Below are 17,185 nucleotides of genomic sequence, written 5' to 3'. Positions count from 1 at the left end.
TATTTGTTTGGTGAAGTGGTTTTTATTATTAGTACCAGTCGAATTCTGTTGGACCCCTCAGATTGTATCATCTTACATTAAGGGAGGTGCTACAATATATAAAAAAAGATTTGTAAAAAAGTTATTTTTCTTCTGAAATAAATGTATCTTGTTTAGGTATTTATAGATATTAAATGTAATCATATACACATAATTATTTGTAATTAGTATTTTTCCATCCATCATTCAATCCATCACGTTTAGAAACAAAAATACTTTAAATATTGAGTTTAGAAGTTTATAAATTAGAGTTGTATTTGCTAAAACCAGAAGAAACAAAAACTACGGTAAGAATCTGAGATGTTTTGCTTTCAAGAATGTTTCTCTCTTTTATTTCTCTTAGGCTTAAACTCACTTAATTTTTATAGATTTTTCAGAAAACACCGCTTAATATTTTCTCAAGTAAGCTTATCTTTTGATTTAAGATTGTGTAGATATTTGTGTGTGTGTGGCGGGGGGGTGGGGGGGGGGGTAAGACTGAGTAAGACACATTTCTGTTGTTTGTTTCTTTGTTGGAAAAAAAATATTCCAGTAATTCTAAGTCTGGATTTAAAACATCTGAAGCCATAGGTTGATGAATTTGCAGTGGTTATTCCAGCTGTGTTAAGGGCAGCAGCGGTGTAATAACTTCATGATAGAATGTTACAGGACTAATAACTCCATCAGTTTTTCTAGAGAGAGTGTGGCACTTGATGGATGTGTGACTCTGTAATGAACGTGTGGAAACAGGAGTAGCATCTATTTATCCTGACCCTGACAAGAATCACACTCAGAAATGTGTTTAAGTACAAAAAAAAAAAAGTGTAATTGTCATGGTGCAAAAAAAAAATAATATATTGTTTATATAATTGTTTATGATTATTAAATATAACCAAGAACGTTTCTACTGTGAAAAAATCCTAACTTATATTGCCAACTTTAATCGTATTGAATAACATCACTATTTTGTGAGATGGCAGTTTTTGTATTATTGGATGATGCTTCATTCAGAAATATACAATAATAAAAAATAGAAATATAGATTATATATAATAGAAATATAAAAATAGAAAATGTAAGGTGCTTCTCAATAAATTAGAATGTGTGGAAAGTTTCAGTAATTCAATTCAAATTGTGAAACTTGTGTATTAAATAAATTCAATGCAGACAGACTGAAGTAGTTTAAGTCTTTGGTTCTTTAATTGTGATGCTTTTGTCACATTTAACAAAATCCCAATTCACTATCTCAACAAATTAGAATATTCATAAAAAAAAAAAACAATTTAGTAAATTGTTGACCTTCTGGAAAGTATGTTCATTTACTGTACATGTACTCAATACTTGGTAGGGGCTCCTTTTGCTTTAATTATTGCCTCAATAACGTTGTGGCATGGAGATGATTAGTTTGTGGCACTGCTGCGGTGGTATGGAAGCCCAGGTTCTTTACAGTGGTCTTCAGTTCTTCTGCATTGTTTGGTCCTTGTTTTCTCATCTTCCTCTTGACAATAGCTCATAGTTTCTCTCCGGGGTTCAGGTCTGGTGAGTTTACTGGCCAGTCAAGCATACCAACACCATGCTCATTTAACCAACTTTTGGTGCTTTTGGCAGTGTGTACAGGTGCCAAATCCTGCTTGAAAATCAAATCAGCATCTTCAAAAAGCTGGTCAGCAGAAGGAAGCATGAAGTGCTCCAACGGGTGCAGTGACTTTGTATTTCAAAAAAACAATGAACCAACACAGCAGATCACATTGCATCCCAAATCCTCACAGACTGTGGAAACATAACACTGGACTTCAAGCACTTGGGCTATGAGCTTCTCCACCCTTCTCCAGACTCTAGGACCTTGCTTTCCAAATTAAATACAAAATGTGCTCTCACCTGAAAAAAAAGGACTTTGGACAATGGCAACAGTCCATTTCTTCTCTCATTAGCCCAGGCAAGATGCCTCTGACTTTGTCTGTGTAAAGGTGTGGCTTAACAGGAGGTATATGAGAACTGTAGCCAAATTCCTTGACCCTTCTGTGTGTGGTGGCTTCTTGATGCCTTGACCCCAGCCTCAGCCCATTCCTTGTGAAGTTCACTCAAACTTGAATCTATTTTGCTTGACAATCCTCATAAGGCTGTGGTTTCTCGGTTGGTTGTGCATTCTTTTTCTTCCACCTTTTTCCTTCCCACTCAACTTTCTGTTAACATGCTTGGATACAGCACTCAGTGAACAGCCAGCTTATTGGCAATTATTTGTTGTGACTTACACTCCTTGGAAGGGTGTCAATGATTGTCAGAGACCATTTTGAAGGCTCACGGAAACCTTTGAAGGTTTCTTGAGTTTATTAGCTGATTGGCAATGTTATAATATTCTAATTTGTTTAGATAGTTGAATTTTATTTATTTACCATTATTTTACCAGGGAAGAAAATCCCATTGATATTACAATCTCTTTTACCAGTGAGCCTTGTGAGCATTAAACTAAAATTATTTAAATGTAGTACAGCAAGACCAGATCTTTCTGAAAATTCCAGAGGGTTGAAAGACAATTTCCCAACTGGACCAGGATTTGGATTTTAATTACCAGCTATCAAAAGCATGCAAGCAATTGTCAGAACATCGCTGCTTTAAGTTTTTTAGTGGAGATTGTAAACAAATTGTCCATTTTTAAAATCCAAACATAATTCTTTCACAGAGCATAATACGTTCTGCAGAGTGATAAGGAAAACAATAGTAGATTTGTACTTGATCCATTACAACCGTAATTGGAATCTGTTGAAAAAAATAGTTCCGTGCTTGTACTGTATGTTTTGATGGTCGATGCAGGAGAAAATGTTCAGGTTACACTCATTTTTGCCTTTGGCACAGCCTGGCCAGTAGCTTAGATCTCATGTTGTCAACAATGTATGGAAAATACACCAACAACCAGTAGCCTAACTCATGTACTTCTGTTCAAGGACAACACCTTGTAGATTAATATCGGGGAGTAGAGGCCGGAGCCAGAAAGTACACTACGCCGTTGATATTTAAGTGAGAAAACTCCACTGACCTCAAAGTTGACTCCCTCTGCATCCAACGTCCAACAAACTCCTCCAATTTGTTCAACAACCAGGACCACGATAGGCTTCCAGGAGAGTACGGCAATGAGCCACTATTGCCAATGAGGTAGGTGAGTTTCCCAAGTTTAGCAAGTGCAAATAGCACAACAGGTAGGCTCCACTTCAAGCAATACATAGGCTATGCTGTTAAAAGTCCGTCTTTTAGTAATTTGTTCCAACAATGGAGAAAGTGCAAGTTAATCCTTTGAACTGTGTAATTTAGTTTAAAAAACACAAACACATACGTTTAACATGAATGACAGGTCAAAACATAAAATCAAACACAAACGCACACAAATCTGCCATCATAGAGCTGCCATCTTGGTTTTTGGAATTGGTGGGATTTTGCTAAATGTGAGCAAAATCATCACAATTAAAAGAACCAAAGACTTATATTACTTCAGTCTGTGCGCATTTAATTTATTTAATAAACGAGTTTCACAATTTGTGTTGAATTACTGAAATGAACTTTTCCTCAACGTTCTAATTTATTGAGAAGCACCTGTATATTTGTCACGACCCAGGCCCCTGTGGCTCTCTCCAACGGCCACCGGAGGGCACCATCACCTGAGTACTAACATCTTCATGAACTACATTACCCAGATGCCCCGTACCTCAGACTAATCACCACCAGCTGTTCCTCGTTCCACGCCCTATATAAGCTGAAGCCAAACACTCCCTCAGTGCTGAGTCTATTTTATCCTATCTAGCATTTCTGAGCGTTTGTCCTTGCCTGATTATCTGTGTATTACCTTGGACTGTTCTGATTCTGCCGATCCTCTGCCACCTGCCCTACTGACCCTCTGCTTTGTCTCTGACCTGCCTATTGTCTGCCGCCTGCCCTGATTCAAGCCTGGTAACCATTCTCGATTCTGTTTGTCTTTGATATCCCTGACGGTGTTTTCTGACCTCTGCCTAGTACTTCTATGTTTTCTTAATAAACATTACATATGGATCCGAATGTCTCTGACTCCTCGTTACAGTATTATATAATAGAAATATTTAATGTTACACTGAACAAAATTATAAATGCAATACTTTTTTTTTTTCTCCATTTTTCATGAGCTGAACTCAAAGATCTAAGACTTTTTTTCTATGTACACAAAATAACTATTTCTCTATTTTTCAGGGAAGTTGTGGCCTAGTGGTAAGAGTTTGACTCCTAACCCTAAGGTTGTGGGTTCGAGTCTTGGGCCGGCAATACCACACATGAGGTGCCCTTGAGCAAGGCACTGAACCCCCAGCTGCTCCCTGGGTGCAGCAGCATAAATGGCTCCCCACTGCTCTGTGTGTGTTCACAGTGTGTGTGTGTGTGTGTGTGTGTGTGTGTGTGTGTTCATTGCTGTGTGTGTTTGCACTTTGGATGAGTTAAATGCAGAGCATGAATTCTGAGTATGGGTCACCATACTTGGCTGAATGTCACTTTCACTCTCAAATCTGTCCAAATCTGTGTTAGTGATGGTTTTTTTTTTTTTTAAGTCAACTTTTATGTGATGAAAGTTGAGTCTAAGTCGACTAGTAGCTGATGACGTCATTAATGAAGTAAGTCTGGAGCTGTGACAATCCCCTTGTGCACCGCTATGGCATATGACACCGCGCTATTGCTCCTGTAACAGCTCATTTTTATCAGTTCTTTTGCCTTTGGGTCATTTTATTTCTCAGAGATTCCTGCATATTCTAAATCAGATATGGATAAAGTAGCACAGTAAAGATTACATTTATATGAATGCATTAGTGAGAGTGATTGGCAGCGTCTCTCTAGTAGTAGTGACGCTGTGGGATTTAGTTATTAAGAAATATATGGTTGAACTTTTCAGTTTCTAAGCTATTTTATTGAGAAATCACAGAACGGTGTTGACAGTACATTTCCTCGCTACTGTCTGTAGCCTATATGTGAATGTTATAGAGCAACAGCGCATTAGATTAGAACAATGATTTACCTGTACAATAAGCTGTTTAGAATGTGCATTCAATTTCAAGCATCCATTAATATAATCACAAATGTCTTGTGGACCTTTTGGAGTATACATTTTTTGGCATTTTAACTGTTAGGAAACAGAGCATAAATATGGAAGTCCTTCAAAGATTTCTTATCCTGTTGCACCCTCTATAGGACGAGCGACTAGTCGATGTCAAGCTTAAAGCATCATGACAGAGCATTGAAATCAACTAATCTATTAGTCTGTGAAACCACTAGTTAGTGAGCACTTCTCCTTTGCCGAGATAATCCATCCAACTTTCAGGTGTGGCATATCAAGATGCTGATTAGACGGCATGATTATTGCACAGGTGTACCTTAGACTGGCCACAATAAAAGGCCACTCTAAAATGTGCAATTTTATTGTATTGGGGGTCTAAAAACCAGTCATTATCTGGTCTGACCACCCAGTTGATCAAGTTGTTGATTGTGTCCTGTGGCATGTTGGCAGTTCAATGGCTGTGTGAAGTTGCTGGATATTGGCAGGAACTGGAACACGTTGTCGTATACGTTGTTCCAGAGCATCCCAAACATGCTCAATGGGTGACATGTCCAGTGAGTCTGCTGGCCATGCAAGAACTGGGATATTTTCAGCTTCCAGGAATTGTGTACAGATCCTTGTAACATGGGGCCGTGCATTATCATGCTGCAGCATGAGGTGATGGTCGTGGATGAATGGCGCAGAAATGGGCCTCAGGATCTCGTCACGGTATCTCTGTGCATTCAAAATGCCATCTATAAAATGCACCTTTGTTCGTTGTCCAAAACATACGCCCATACCATAACCCCACCACCACCATGGGCCACTGGATTCGCAACATTGACATCAGCAAACCATTCACCCACACTATGCTATACACACTGTCTGCCATCTGCCCTGTACAGTGAGAACCGGGATTCATCCATGAAGAGAACACCTCTCCAAAGTGCTAGACGCCATCGAATATGAGCATTTTCCCACACAAGTCTGTTAGGACAACGAACTGCAGTCAGGTCGAGACCTCGATGAGGAGGATGAGCATGCAGATGAGCTTCCCTGAGATAGTTTTTGAAAGTTTAGTTTCTTCATTGTGGGCATCCTAAGGCACACCTGTGCATTAATCATGCTGTCTAATCAGCATCTTGATATGCCACAACTGTGAGGTGGATGGATTATCTCGGCAAAGGATAAGTGCTCACTAATACAGATTTAGACAGATTTGTGAACAATATTTGAGAGAAATAGGCCTTTAGTGTACATAGAAAAAGTCATAGATCTCTGAGTTCAAAAATGGGTGCAAAACAAAGGTGTTGCGTTTATAATTTTGTTCCGTGTATTAAAAAAATCAAGCAGTGAGGAATGAGCAGATCTTATGAAAACATAATGATAACATTGTATGAATTCATACAAATTTGCCAGCAATTCACCAGAGCTTAAAATAATTAGAAGTATGAGTGAGTTGAGTTAGCTTTTTAAGTAAAAACTTTGTGTGGTGGACTGATCAAAAACCCAGGACAATATTTAAAACATCCTTAATGTCCTTATAGACTATAAATATGAGTGAATGTCCCTTCCACCCTCTCCACATGAATACTAATGAACTGCGCTGAGCTCTCAGCAAATCATCCTCATAAAAATCATCTTGATGAAGTCTCTGTAAAATGGCCAGTTCTGATTCTGATAGTAGTAAATATGGAGGACCTTGTGTCAACTTTTTTGATTGATGACTTCCGGTTTGACCTCTGACCTCTTACCCCCGCTGAGGGGATTGACATCCGTGACCTTGAGACCACCTACGTAAGTTCACCTTTGACCCTGATAATGATTTCTGGCTGTCAATATGACTTATGGTTTTAGTATGTGTGCAATTCCGGCGTTGACCCACGACCTCCGGTATGTAATATAAAGACTGAACAAGCCAATAATTAACTTTTTAGGAACGTTACAAAATACAAAAATGAGGTGAAACAGTTCTCGGGGCTGGCGGGATATTATAGAAGGTTTGTGCCTAATTATTCGGACCTCACCAGCCCCTTACTGATCTCACTAAAAAGGAAGCACCAGATACGCTTCAGTGGATGGAGCCATGCCAGCAGGCTGCTCTATGCGGCGGGTCATTGTTTCACTCTCCTGATTTCTCTCTCCTTTTTTTGTTGCAGACGGATGCGTCGGACAGGGAGCTGGGTGCTGTCCTGGCCCAGGAGATAGAGGGGGAGGAACGGCCGGTGCTGTACATTAGTTGCAAGCTCTCTAAGAAAGAGACTAAGTACAGCACCGTGGAGAAGGAGTGTTTGGTCATCAGTTGGGCCGTCCTCTCCTGGGACGGGAATTCACCCTCTGTTCGGACCACGCTCCCCTGCAGTGGCTCCACCGCATGAAGGAAGGATACCAACGCGCTGATCACTCGTATCTATCTTTACAGCCCTTTAACCCTCTGGAGTCCATTAAACGCATATATGCGTTTTGAGTCATTTTCTCCTGATAACCCCGAAAAGAACTTAAATTACACTCTCAGTTTTAATCGTACAGATAAGAGCAATACATCAATCGAATCTGTAAAGGGTGTACTTTTTTTGGATACAGACATAATAACAAAACACCTTTGTTCACTTATAAAATGGCTCCCTGGCCTGAGTCGGACAGTGGGTGTATGTGGCAGGGGGGGGGCGTGGTTTATAGCGAACCCTGCAGCTGGGGAGAGCGTCAGGAGACGCGAAGTGAGTGAGTGGGTTAAGCGCAAATAACAAACACCTGTCTCTTGTTGCAGTAATTGGCGTGGAGAGTATAAAACACCAGGAGAAACAGGAGCGGGGGAGAGAGAAGGACTGCTGGCTGCTACACTCAATTTATGTTATTGGTTATTATTACACGGAATTTATGTTATTGGTTATTATTTTCCGTACCCTTTGTTTTGTATTATTTTTGTTGAAATAAAAGCATTCAGTATTTATTTTTATTTTTTTTTACTACTACTGGTGCAGGACACTATTTTATTTATGTAATTGATTATAGCAAAATAAAGTAAACTGTGACACATTGTGCCCAAAAAAATCTTCATACAGTGCACTACCAGTAAAATTCATGCATATTTAGGACCAAAATTATTCAGACACATTGACCTGACCATGTTTCACTTAAGTGTTATCTGACATTATCAAGATGAATTTGTTCTGACACAACTATAGCGAATAAACTGTGATAATGTGAGAAATGTTGAAGGGGTCTGAATAAATTTTGCTTTGAATGTTAATATTTTGTTTTATCCCATGGCAGAAAAATTTCCTCAAATTATACAGCCCTACAATGATGTTAGATGCCCAAAACAACACTGCATTACCATGATTCAATGCTATCTCCTAAAACTAGGCCATTTTTAGCTCAAAGACTGTTTAGCAGTAAACTTCTTAGCAGTCCATTTCCGTTTGGGTTTTTTCAAAACGGAAAGTTTAGTCAGTCCTCCAGAGTTTAGGAATGACGAGTTGATTGTGTTTGTTGTTTGCTCTCTGTGAGGGGGATTGTGGGGAAGCAGAGTGCTGTTTTTCCCCTTTTTACTTGCATTTGTTTCCTATCGCGAGTCTGTGATTGCGTGTGTGGCTCTGAGGGCTTGATCGCTCGCAGCGTCACGCGCAGCAGGTGTTCCCCTGACCTTTCATATATCTCACATCCCTCTGTCTTTAATCCTGCCCCAAACTCCCTGTTGACGTGCATTGATCCATTCAATTTTCTGCTTTGCTTCCCTGTTAGCAGCACGGATGCATGGATACATTCACTGTAACCCTTTACTGTAAATTTACAGCGAATTTCTTACAGAATTGTACTGTATTTCCATAATACAGTATAAGGCTGTATAATTTACAGAGCAGCTGTAAACATACAGCACATTTCTGTTTTCCTCCCGATAAATTCGTAATACAGTATCAGACTGTAAATGCATTGCATTGTGGGATTGATTTTATTCGCGCTCAAATTCAGATGAGACATGACGCCAACTGATGTGCCAACTGTGCGAGTTTTTGTGAATTTGTAATTAAGCTTTTTGTTTCGTGTGAGCTTCGTTTCTTGTGAGCTTTTGTGTGCGTCTTTCAAATATTGCCTGTGACGCAGCAGAAACGGTTAAGGTCACATGAAGTTCATGAAGACGGGAGGAAGCGTCGGTCATGCATCTGTGAGCAAAAGTGGATTTTAGAGCTTGAGAAGACTGTTCAATTGACTGATACGGTAAGCCAATCTATTTTTATTTATTTATTACGTTCGGTTTTCTACATTAAGTTACACGAATAGTTTGATTTTGCGAACGTGGTTTTCTAACGCGAAAAAAACACTCCTTCTTTACCAAGTAAGTTAACTTAACTTCGACATTTCACACAGCCAGCATACCATTTCATTTGCATGACCTGCTTATATAATTTATATAAAATAATAATCGCGAAAATAAAAATCACTCGTTCCACCGAGTGATTTACCATGTCATTTATATTATCTCCTTTTTTTTCGTTTCAGGTTTAATAATCTGATGAAAAATCCAGTGCTAAAGTAAATGGTTTAGTAGTGTCTAGTCCACGTGCAAAAATGCCATGGTGTCAGTTCTGCGATTGTACTTTTGAATCGTTGTCAGCATTTTGCCAGCACATGAAAATCCATAGTCATGTTCCAAATAACGTTTTCAAATGTGGTATTCCGGATTGCTCCAGAACATTTAAAAAGTTCACTGCTTTCAAAGCTCACATATTTAGGGATCACAAAGACAGGCCCTCAAAGTCATCTGTTGAGCAGTTAGGAATTGATGCCTTAGTGTGTGATATTGGAACATGTCAAGAAAAGTGCAGTGATTTGAAAAACTTTGTTTTACACTTGAAAAATCATATCAAAGAAGGCACCAGAGTGCCATGTCCATTTACATGCAATAAACAATTTTCTGTAGCGTCTACATTGACTTCACATTTATCCAGAAAACATCGAAACTCTTCAGCAGAAAGTTTGCGTCATAGTATACTGCAGTCAAATGTTTCAGTACAGATGCCGCATGGTGAGGCATCTAACATGGCCGAACTCTCACATCCACAGTCTGAATTGTTTGATTGTGGTGATGGCATAGAGCAGTTGGAGAATGTACTTTTGCCAGATAATGCAGATGAATCTCTTTTTTTGAAAAACATGGCTCTGTTTTATCTCAAGTTACAGGCAAAGCATATTCTCCCATCATCTGTGATTCAGTCGGTAATTGAGGGGATGCAAGACATCCATGATATTAGCCAGTCTCATTTGCTACTCAAGCTAGGGGAAAAATTGATTGCACTTGGTATTTCTGAAAATGATATAAAGAGTGTTTTGGATGTCTTGCAAACTGATGATCTTTTTCGGAGGTCTATTATTAATACACTTAGCACTGATAAGAGAAGAAAGTCTTTTTATAAAGACAATTTTAAGTTTGTGGATCCTGTCCCAGTCTGTCTTGGTCAAAATGAATCTGGCAAGGAAAGCTTTGCTCAATACATTCCTATTAAGAAAAGCTTAGAAGCACTGTTCTGCTGTAAATCAGTGATAGAACAACATAATAATTCACGATCTGAAGTCAGAGCCAAAGATATCCTCTCTGATGTATGGGATGGCAACAATATTGATGAAAATATGCTGTTCAAAACTGATAAAGATTCATTAGCTTTAATCTTGTATGAAGATGCTTTTGAAGTTGCCAATCCACTTGGTTCTGGTAAGAAAAAGCACAAAATTCTTGCCGTTTACATGACACTTGCAAACCTGCTGCCTCACTGTAGGTCAGGCATTGACCCTATGCAGCTAGTTCTGCTGTGTAGGGAACAAGATTTTAGATTTTTTGGACAAGATTTGGTCTTTGCAACTCTGGTAAAAGACCTTAAAGACCTGGAGGAAAATGGTGTTGAGTTAGCGGATGGAAAGGTGCACAAAGGTACATTGTGTGCCATAGCTGGCGATAACCTTGGATCACATTACATTGGTGGCTTTGTTGAGAATTTCAGTAAAAGTAAAAATTTTTGCAGATACTGTGAAATTGACCGCCAAACATTTAACTCAGCTCCCCTAACAAAGGCATTAACAAGAACTGTGGAGTCGTATGAGCAAAATCTTAAGGATTTGGATGCTGATCAAACTGAAATTGCAATTGGTGTCAAATGTAATTCTCCCTTTAATGACCTGAAATATTTTCACGTTTGCCAGCCAGGATTGCCTCCCTGTCTTGGACACGATCTTTTTGAAGGTGTTGTGTCATTTGACCTTGCTTTGTATATCGATCATCTTGTGAATCAGGAGAAACAGTTCACATACACTGAACTAAATCATCGTATTAACCAGTTTAAGTATCTTGGGAATGATGCGCGTGATAAACCAGTTGAGATGACTCCTGGTACTGGGAAATTAAGTGGACATGCAGTTCAGAATTGGTGCTTTCTCCGGCTTTTACCTCTTTTGGTTGGGGAAAAGATTGTCAGTCCAACTGAAAATGAGGTATGGCAGTTAGTACTCCAACTCAGACAGATAGCAGAGCTCATCTGTGCTCCTTCCATTAATATTGGTCAGATTGCATATTTATCAGTGCTAATAGAGGAGTATATTGAGACTCGAAAGGTGGTTTTTCCAAATCATCCCCTTAAGCCAAAGCACCACTACCTGTGTCATTATCCTGAGCTCACTGGTCGTTTTGGTCCACTTATTCGCCTCTGGACACTACGCTTTGAAAGTAAGCACTCATACTTTAAACAGTGTGCGAGAAAATTGCACAACTTCAAGAATTTGAGTGCTACATTGGCAGAAAGACATCAACTTCTTCAGGCTTACCTACATGCTGGAAGCCCTTTCCCTGAAAATGTTGTGGCAGAGAGGGGAATAGAGTTTCATGTTAATGACTACAATGATGACATTCAAGGATCTGTTGCTGGTCTTAACTTTCAGCCAGGGAATACAGTAGCATGTAATGGAGTGACCGTAAAGGGAACACTTTATAAAAAAACATGCATGTTGTTTTGCAGAAGAATGATGAGGGAATTGTGTTTGGGAACATTCATTTAATTATTGTACATGACAATTGCGATGTGTATTTTGTCACAAAGAAAAGTCAGTCTTTTTGTCTTATAGACCAGGGAGTTCATTGCTTGAAACCACAAGATCAAGGCTACCTATGCATAAATCAAGACAGTCTACTGGATTACTATCCTCTGCCTGAGTATTCATTGTGTGGCTTGTCAGTAATTGTTCTCCATCATTCCTTCCCAATTTTAGAATAATGTCTGGAATGAAAGAAGTCCTGAAAGATGCTGTACTGTTGGTGTTGCCAAGCCTATCTCCAGATGTAACCAACCAGCTTGTTGAGAAGCTCATGGACCAAGGTGTTGAAGGCTTGGATGATTTGGTTTATGTAAAAGAAGATGACATTTTGGAGTTTATAAGACCTATCCAATGCAGAAAACTTCTTAGTTCATGGAAAAATCAAGGTAAAGATAAGGTTGATGTAAAAAAAAAACACACACAAATATAGTATATGGAAATTTAAAGGATTTATTCACCCAAAAATGGAAACCTTGTCATTAATTACTCACTCTCAAGCTATTCCAAACAAGCAAGACAATCTTTCATCTTCACTACACAAATGAAGATATTTTTGATGAAATTGAAGAACTTTTGTCACTCCATAGATATTAGATTAATGGATGTTACACCAGGGGTGTAACATCTATTTTATGAAGCAACATGAGTGTGTTGTTTCCCCCCCTAAAAATCTTTATTTTCTACAACATTATCTCCAAGGCATGTTCACTAAAGCCCCATAATGCATGCCATGCTGTGTTGACATGAGAGCAGACATTGTTGTGTGAACACACATTTTAGATTATTATTTTGTAAATATTATTTTGTAAATAAACAAACCACTTCTAACATTAAAGATAAACCACTGGAGTCATATAGATTACGGTCTATAGATTACTCATATAGACAGTATACTCAACTGACAGTGGAAGTTGAGTATACTGTCTATAAAGGGACAGAAGTCTCTTGGATTTTATCAGGAATATCTTCATTTATGTACCAAAGTAAACAAAAGTCTTTCTGGTTTGGAATGACGTGAGGGTGAGAAATGAATGACAGAATGTTAAATTTTTTTGTGTGAACTATCCCTTTTATCCTTTAAAATGCATTCTAGTACTGTTTATTATGTAAGTTGATACAATAACTGATTATTTATATATATAAACACAGAACATCAGAACTGCACAGTCGTACTGCCACCTGCTGAGGTTCTCCCCTCGGTTCCCCCGAAACAAACACTACTCTTGGTTCACCTCCATCAAGCTCCTCAAGGCCAACATCAAGCAGTTTAGCATCAGCCAGTGTCACACATTCATGGACTGAAAATTTCCAAGTTCCCTGGAGCTTAATGCCAGACGGTATAAAGAGTGCTGTTGAGAATGGACAGAGACCTTCTCCTTCTGATCGAAGACAAATGATTAGAATCCTTGCTGATGAAATGAGAAAACATGACAAAAACCCCACCAGATCACAGTGTCTAACTGTTAGTCGCAAAATAGTGAGCCAGTATCCAAAGTCTTTTGCTGACATGTTGGGTGACAAGCAGGTTGGGGGTGGATATGAATCTGTTCTTTCACAGCTGAAAGTACGCATCGAGCACCTGAATCGAACAAATACACTAAGTCATCATAGGATCCAAAGAAGTGACACCGGAACTACTAGAAAACGAAGTTCCACTGACTCGTATGGTTGTACAAGATGGCAGCCGGATCTTCCACCTAGGGAAACTTATGACAGTCTTGAAGTGAAACGTCAGAAGATGGAGGAGATGCATCTTCATGAAGGAATCTCTGGAGCAGAGAGAGGAGACGTTTGCAAGCTCATGGAGGAAACCTATTGGCTTCAGCGTCACATGATCAATGCAACCCCATCCCCTACAATTGCAGATATCAAAACTAAATGGCCATATCTTTTCACACAGAGGCATATATATGGACATTTTGAACAGCTTACTGACAAAAAAGTGCTCAGATGTTTGGAATTGTCTATTCAGGAGTGTGGACAAATCATAATTGAATTTTTCAAAAGCAAACCAACCAATGATGACATTCGAAGCATTCTCTCCAGAGGTGAAAATGATGTGGATGCCATGGTCATACAACTTCTCCTTGCACACTTCAAAGAGAAGTTAGATGGTGTTTTCCTTCAAGCAGATGTAAGTAGAGATTATTCAACCAATCTAATTTATCTATAATCTCTTTTATGGATTGGTCTGTTGATCTTTTTTTTAAAATTTGTTTCAGGAATTTGCAACTCCATCTGATGTCCAGCATTCTCTTAATTTGCCAGAGAGTCCACGCCTTATATTTCTTGGTATGTTAACATTAAAGTCGTTTAACCTTATAAAGTGAAGAGCAAGTCATCATTTACTTGCCCCACTGCAAAAAAATGTTTTAATTAACTTCTATTTATTTATTTTTTTGTTCCCAAGTGTCTTTTCATTTTTTTCTTTTTGCATGAAGAATTTACTAGACAAGTAAAAAAAAATATTGTTTTCCGAAATGTTTTTGCAAAAAAATAAAATAAAAAAGGTTTAAGAAAACAATTTTAAGAAAAAAAAAAAAAAACATAATTTTTACTTGTCTAGTTTATTATTCTTGATGTAAGAACTTATAGTTATTTGTCTGGAAACTAGACCAAATAGTAACTAAGAAAAGCATTTTTTGCATTGGGGTGTTGTTCCAATATAGTATTACATTTTCAGGAAGAGAGTGGTGATGGTATGAGAAATATAAAAACTGATTTTAATTGGCAACATATGTATGGAAGAATCAACTGTGTTCAGCAAAATTGTGTGGTTGTGAAGTCCAGCTAACTAACCCTAATATTACTTTCATTTAACCAGGGAAAACTATTCCTCTAAATAGGAAATTGCACATATAAATTAAATTATAGTATTACTGTATTGATGAACCCTACCCAAAAGCACTATTAAGGCAGAATGAAATGGTGTATCCTGTGAACAGAGTACTTTTAACAGTTATGTAGAATTATGAATAGACAACTACATAGAACCAAATTGGAACCCACAATAGCATTATTACTTTTTCATTCAGATTTTTATTTTTATTAAAGGTCAATCTCTGAGCAACCAGCGCTGGATGTTGAGTTTGGAGGGTCAAGTTGTGTGTGAAGGAGCACAGCCCAACTTCATCACTGGACTGGCAGCGCTGTTTGCCTCCTTCTATAACTTCAATTTACAGTACCAGGAAGAGGCAGCATGCACCCTTGAGTTTGTTCAGAGGTAAGTCATTGGCATATTTGAAATATATGTTTTAGACTCAATTGTCACTAACCTTTGTCTTGACAGTATTTGTTAAGGACTTTTCATAAATGTTTTGTACAGCTGACTACTGCGAATAACAATATGGACCTGGTTTCACACACTGCAAAACATGCTTTTCTTACGTAGTGTTTTTGTCTTGTTTCCAGTCTCAAAAAAAAAAAAAAACTTAATTTGGAGTAATTCCCTTGGAAAACAAGACGTTATATCTTATCTAATTTTACGTATCTAGTAAATGCATCTAGATTTAGGATTTTATTTTGATATTTGGACAGGGAACCAGACAAAAAGAAAAGCATTTTTTGCAGTGCAGACAGGGCTTAGCTTGAAGGGTTAGTTCACCCAAATGGCAAAATTATGTCATTGATAACTCAGTCTCATGTCGTTCCAAACTAGTAAGACCTTCATTTATCTTTGGAACACAGTTTAAGATATTTTAGATTTAGTCCGAGAGCTCTCAGTCCCTCCATTGAAGCTGTGTGTACTGTATACTGTCCATGTCCAGAAAGGTAAGAAAAACATCATCAAAGTAGTCCATGTGACATCAGATATTTTGAAGCATCGAAAATACAATTTGCTCCAAAAATAACAACACTTACGACTTTATTCAGCATTGTCTTCTCTTCCGGGTCTGTTGTGAGTGCGTTCACAACACTGCAGTGATGCTGCTGACGTGTTATCTTTGTTATTGGGCACACCAGAAAACACGTCAGCAGCTTCGTGAGAGCGCTTACAACAGAACTGGAAGAGAAGACCATTTTAAATAAAGTCGTAATTGTTGTTTTTTTTTTTTTGGACCAAAATGTATTTTTTATGCTTTATAACTGACCCTCTGATGTCACATGGACTACTTTGATGATGTTTTTCTTCTCTTTCTGGACATGGACAGTAGACCGTACACACAGCTTCAATGGAGGGACTGAGAGCTCTCGGACTAAATCTAAAATATCTTAAACTGTGTTCCTACGGGTTTGGAATGACATAAGGGTGAGTCATATATGACATATTTTTTATATTTCGGTGAACTGACCCTTTAAGCCAGGTCTAGGCCTTAGTAAAATAAGGGTATTTAAAGGGATGGTTCAGAGTAAAATCAACCTAGGGTCATTTTCACCATGATATTGAGCCAAACGCCCTGATTCAGTACCTGATGAGGGGATTATATTGTGCGTGCGTGCGTGCGTGCGTGTGTGTGTATATATATATATATATATATATATATATATACGCACAGTCTATAATATCTCATTGTGTTTTTTTTCCTCTTTTCTGCATTTTAGACGCTTTGTTGACATCAATCCTGAACGTGGATCAAAAGCAAAAAAAGGAAAAGTGACTTCAAAGAAAACTGGCCAAGTCGTGCAAAAAAAGAACGCAACTGTAAGCCCACCAGTTTCCTCACTTCTGCGAAAACTTGCAGACTTTGAATGGAACTTTGTTTAGAACCTGTCAGCAAGTACATTCAAAGTAATTAAGATTACTGCATCGTTAATTCCATTTATAAAAAAACAACTGCCATTTCAGTCATTTTGAGGTTCTATTCTTTTTTTTTTTTTTTTTTTTTTGACTCTTTACATTTCTTAAAAAAAAAAAGGAAATTTGTTAAATGTCAACAAGATTACTATATTATAAAGTGTTGTGTTCAACTTACATTTTAAATGTAAAAAAAACAAACAAAAAAACCAGCTGGCATTTCAGCCAAATGTATATTAGGCAATATGTCTGGTCGTTGCTTTTAAAATAAATGTTTTAAAACACAGATAATGTTGTTGGTTTCTATTTTC

The 17,185-nt window shown here is 38.1% G+C and overlaps 2 protein-coding genes across 2 annotated transcripts; both read left to right on the top strand.

Moving 5' to 3' along the window:
• The first annotated feature begins 8,831 nt into the window (after window positions 1-8,831).
• LOC113071217 (uncharacterized) lies at window positions 8,832-13,347 on the top strand. Its single transcript, XM_026244578.1, has 2 exons — window positions 8,832-12,525; window positions 13,289-13,347. Exon 1 carries the CDS (start codon window positions 9,629-9,631, stop codon window positions 12,101-12,103), a length of 2,475 nt encoding a protein of 824 aa, XP_026100363.1. The 5' UTR covers window positions 8,832-9,628; the 3' UTR covers window positions 12,104-12,525; window positions 13,289-13,347.
• Window positions 13,348-13,349: 2 nt separating this feature from the next.
• On the top strand, window positions 13,350-16,934 carry LOC113071218 (uncharacterized). Its single transcript, XM_026244579.1, has 4 exons — window positions 13,350-14,273; window positions 14,362-14,431; window positions 15,194-15,362; window positions 16,682-16,934. The coding sequence occupies exons 1-4, from the start codon at window positions 13,467-13,469 to the stop codon at window positions 16,842-16,844; spliced, it is 1,209 nt and encodes a 402-aa protein (XP_026100364.1). The 5' UTR covers window positions 13,350-13,466; the 3' UTR covers window positions 16,845-16,934.
• Window positions 16,935-17,185: the final 251 nt, after the last annotated feature.

Source organism: Carassius auratus, unplaced genomic scaffold (assembly GCF_003368295.1).
Source record: "Carassius auratus strain Wakin unplaced genomic scaffold, ASM336829v1 scaf_tig00006565, whole genome shotgun sequence".
Classification (NCBI taxonomy): Eukaryota; Metazoa; Chordata; class Actinopteri; order Cypriniformes; family Cyprinidae; genus Carassius; species Carassius auratus.
Note: the sequence above shows the minus strand (reverse complement) of the source record. Positions and strands in the feature narration are given on the sequence as shown.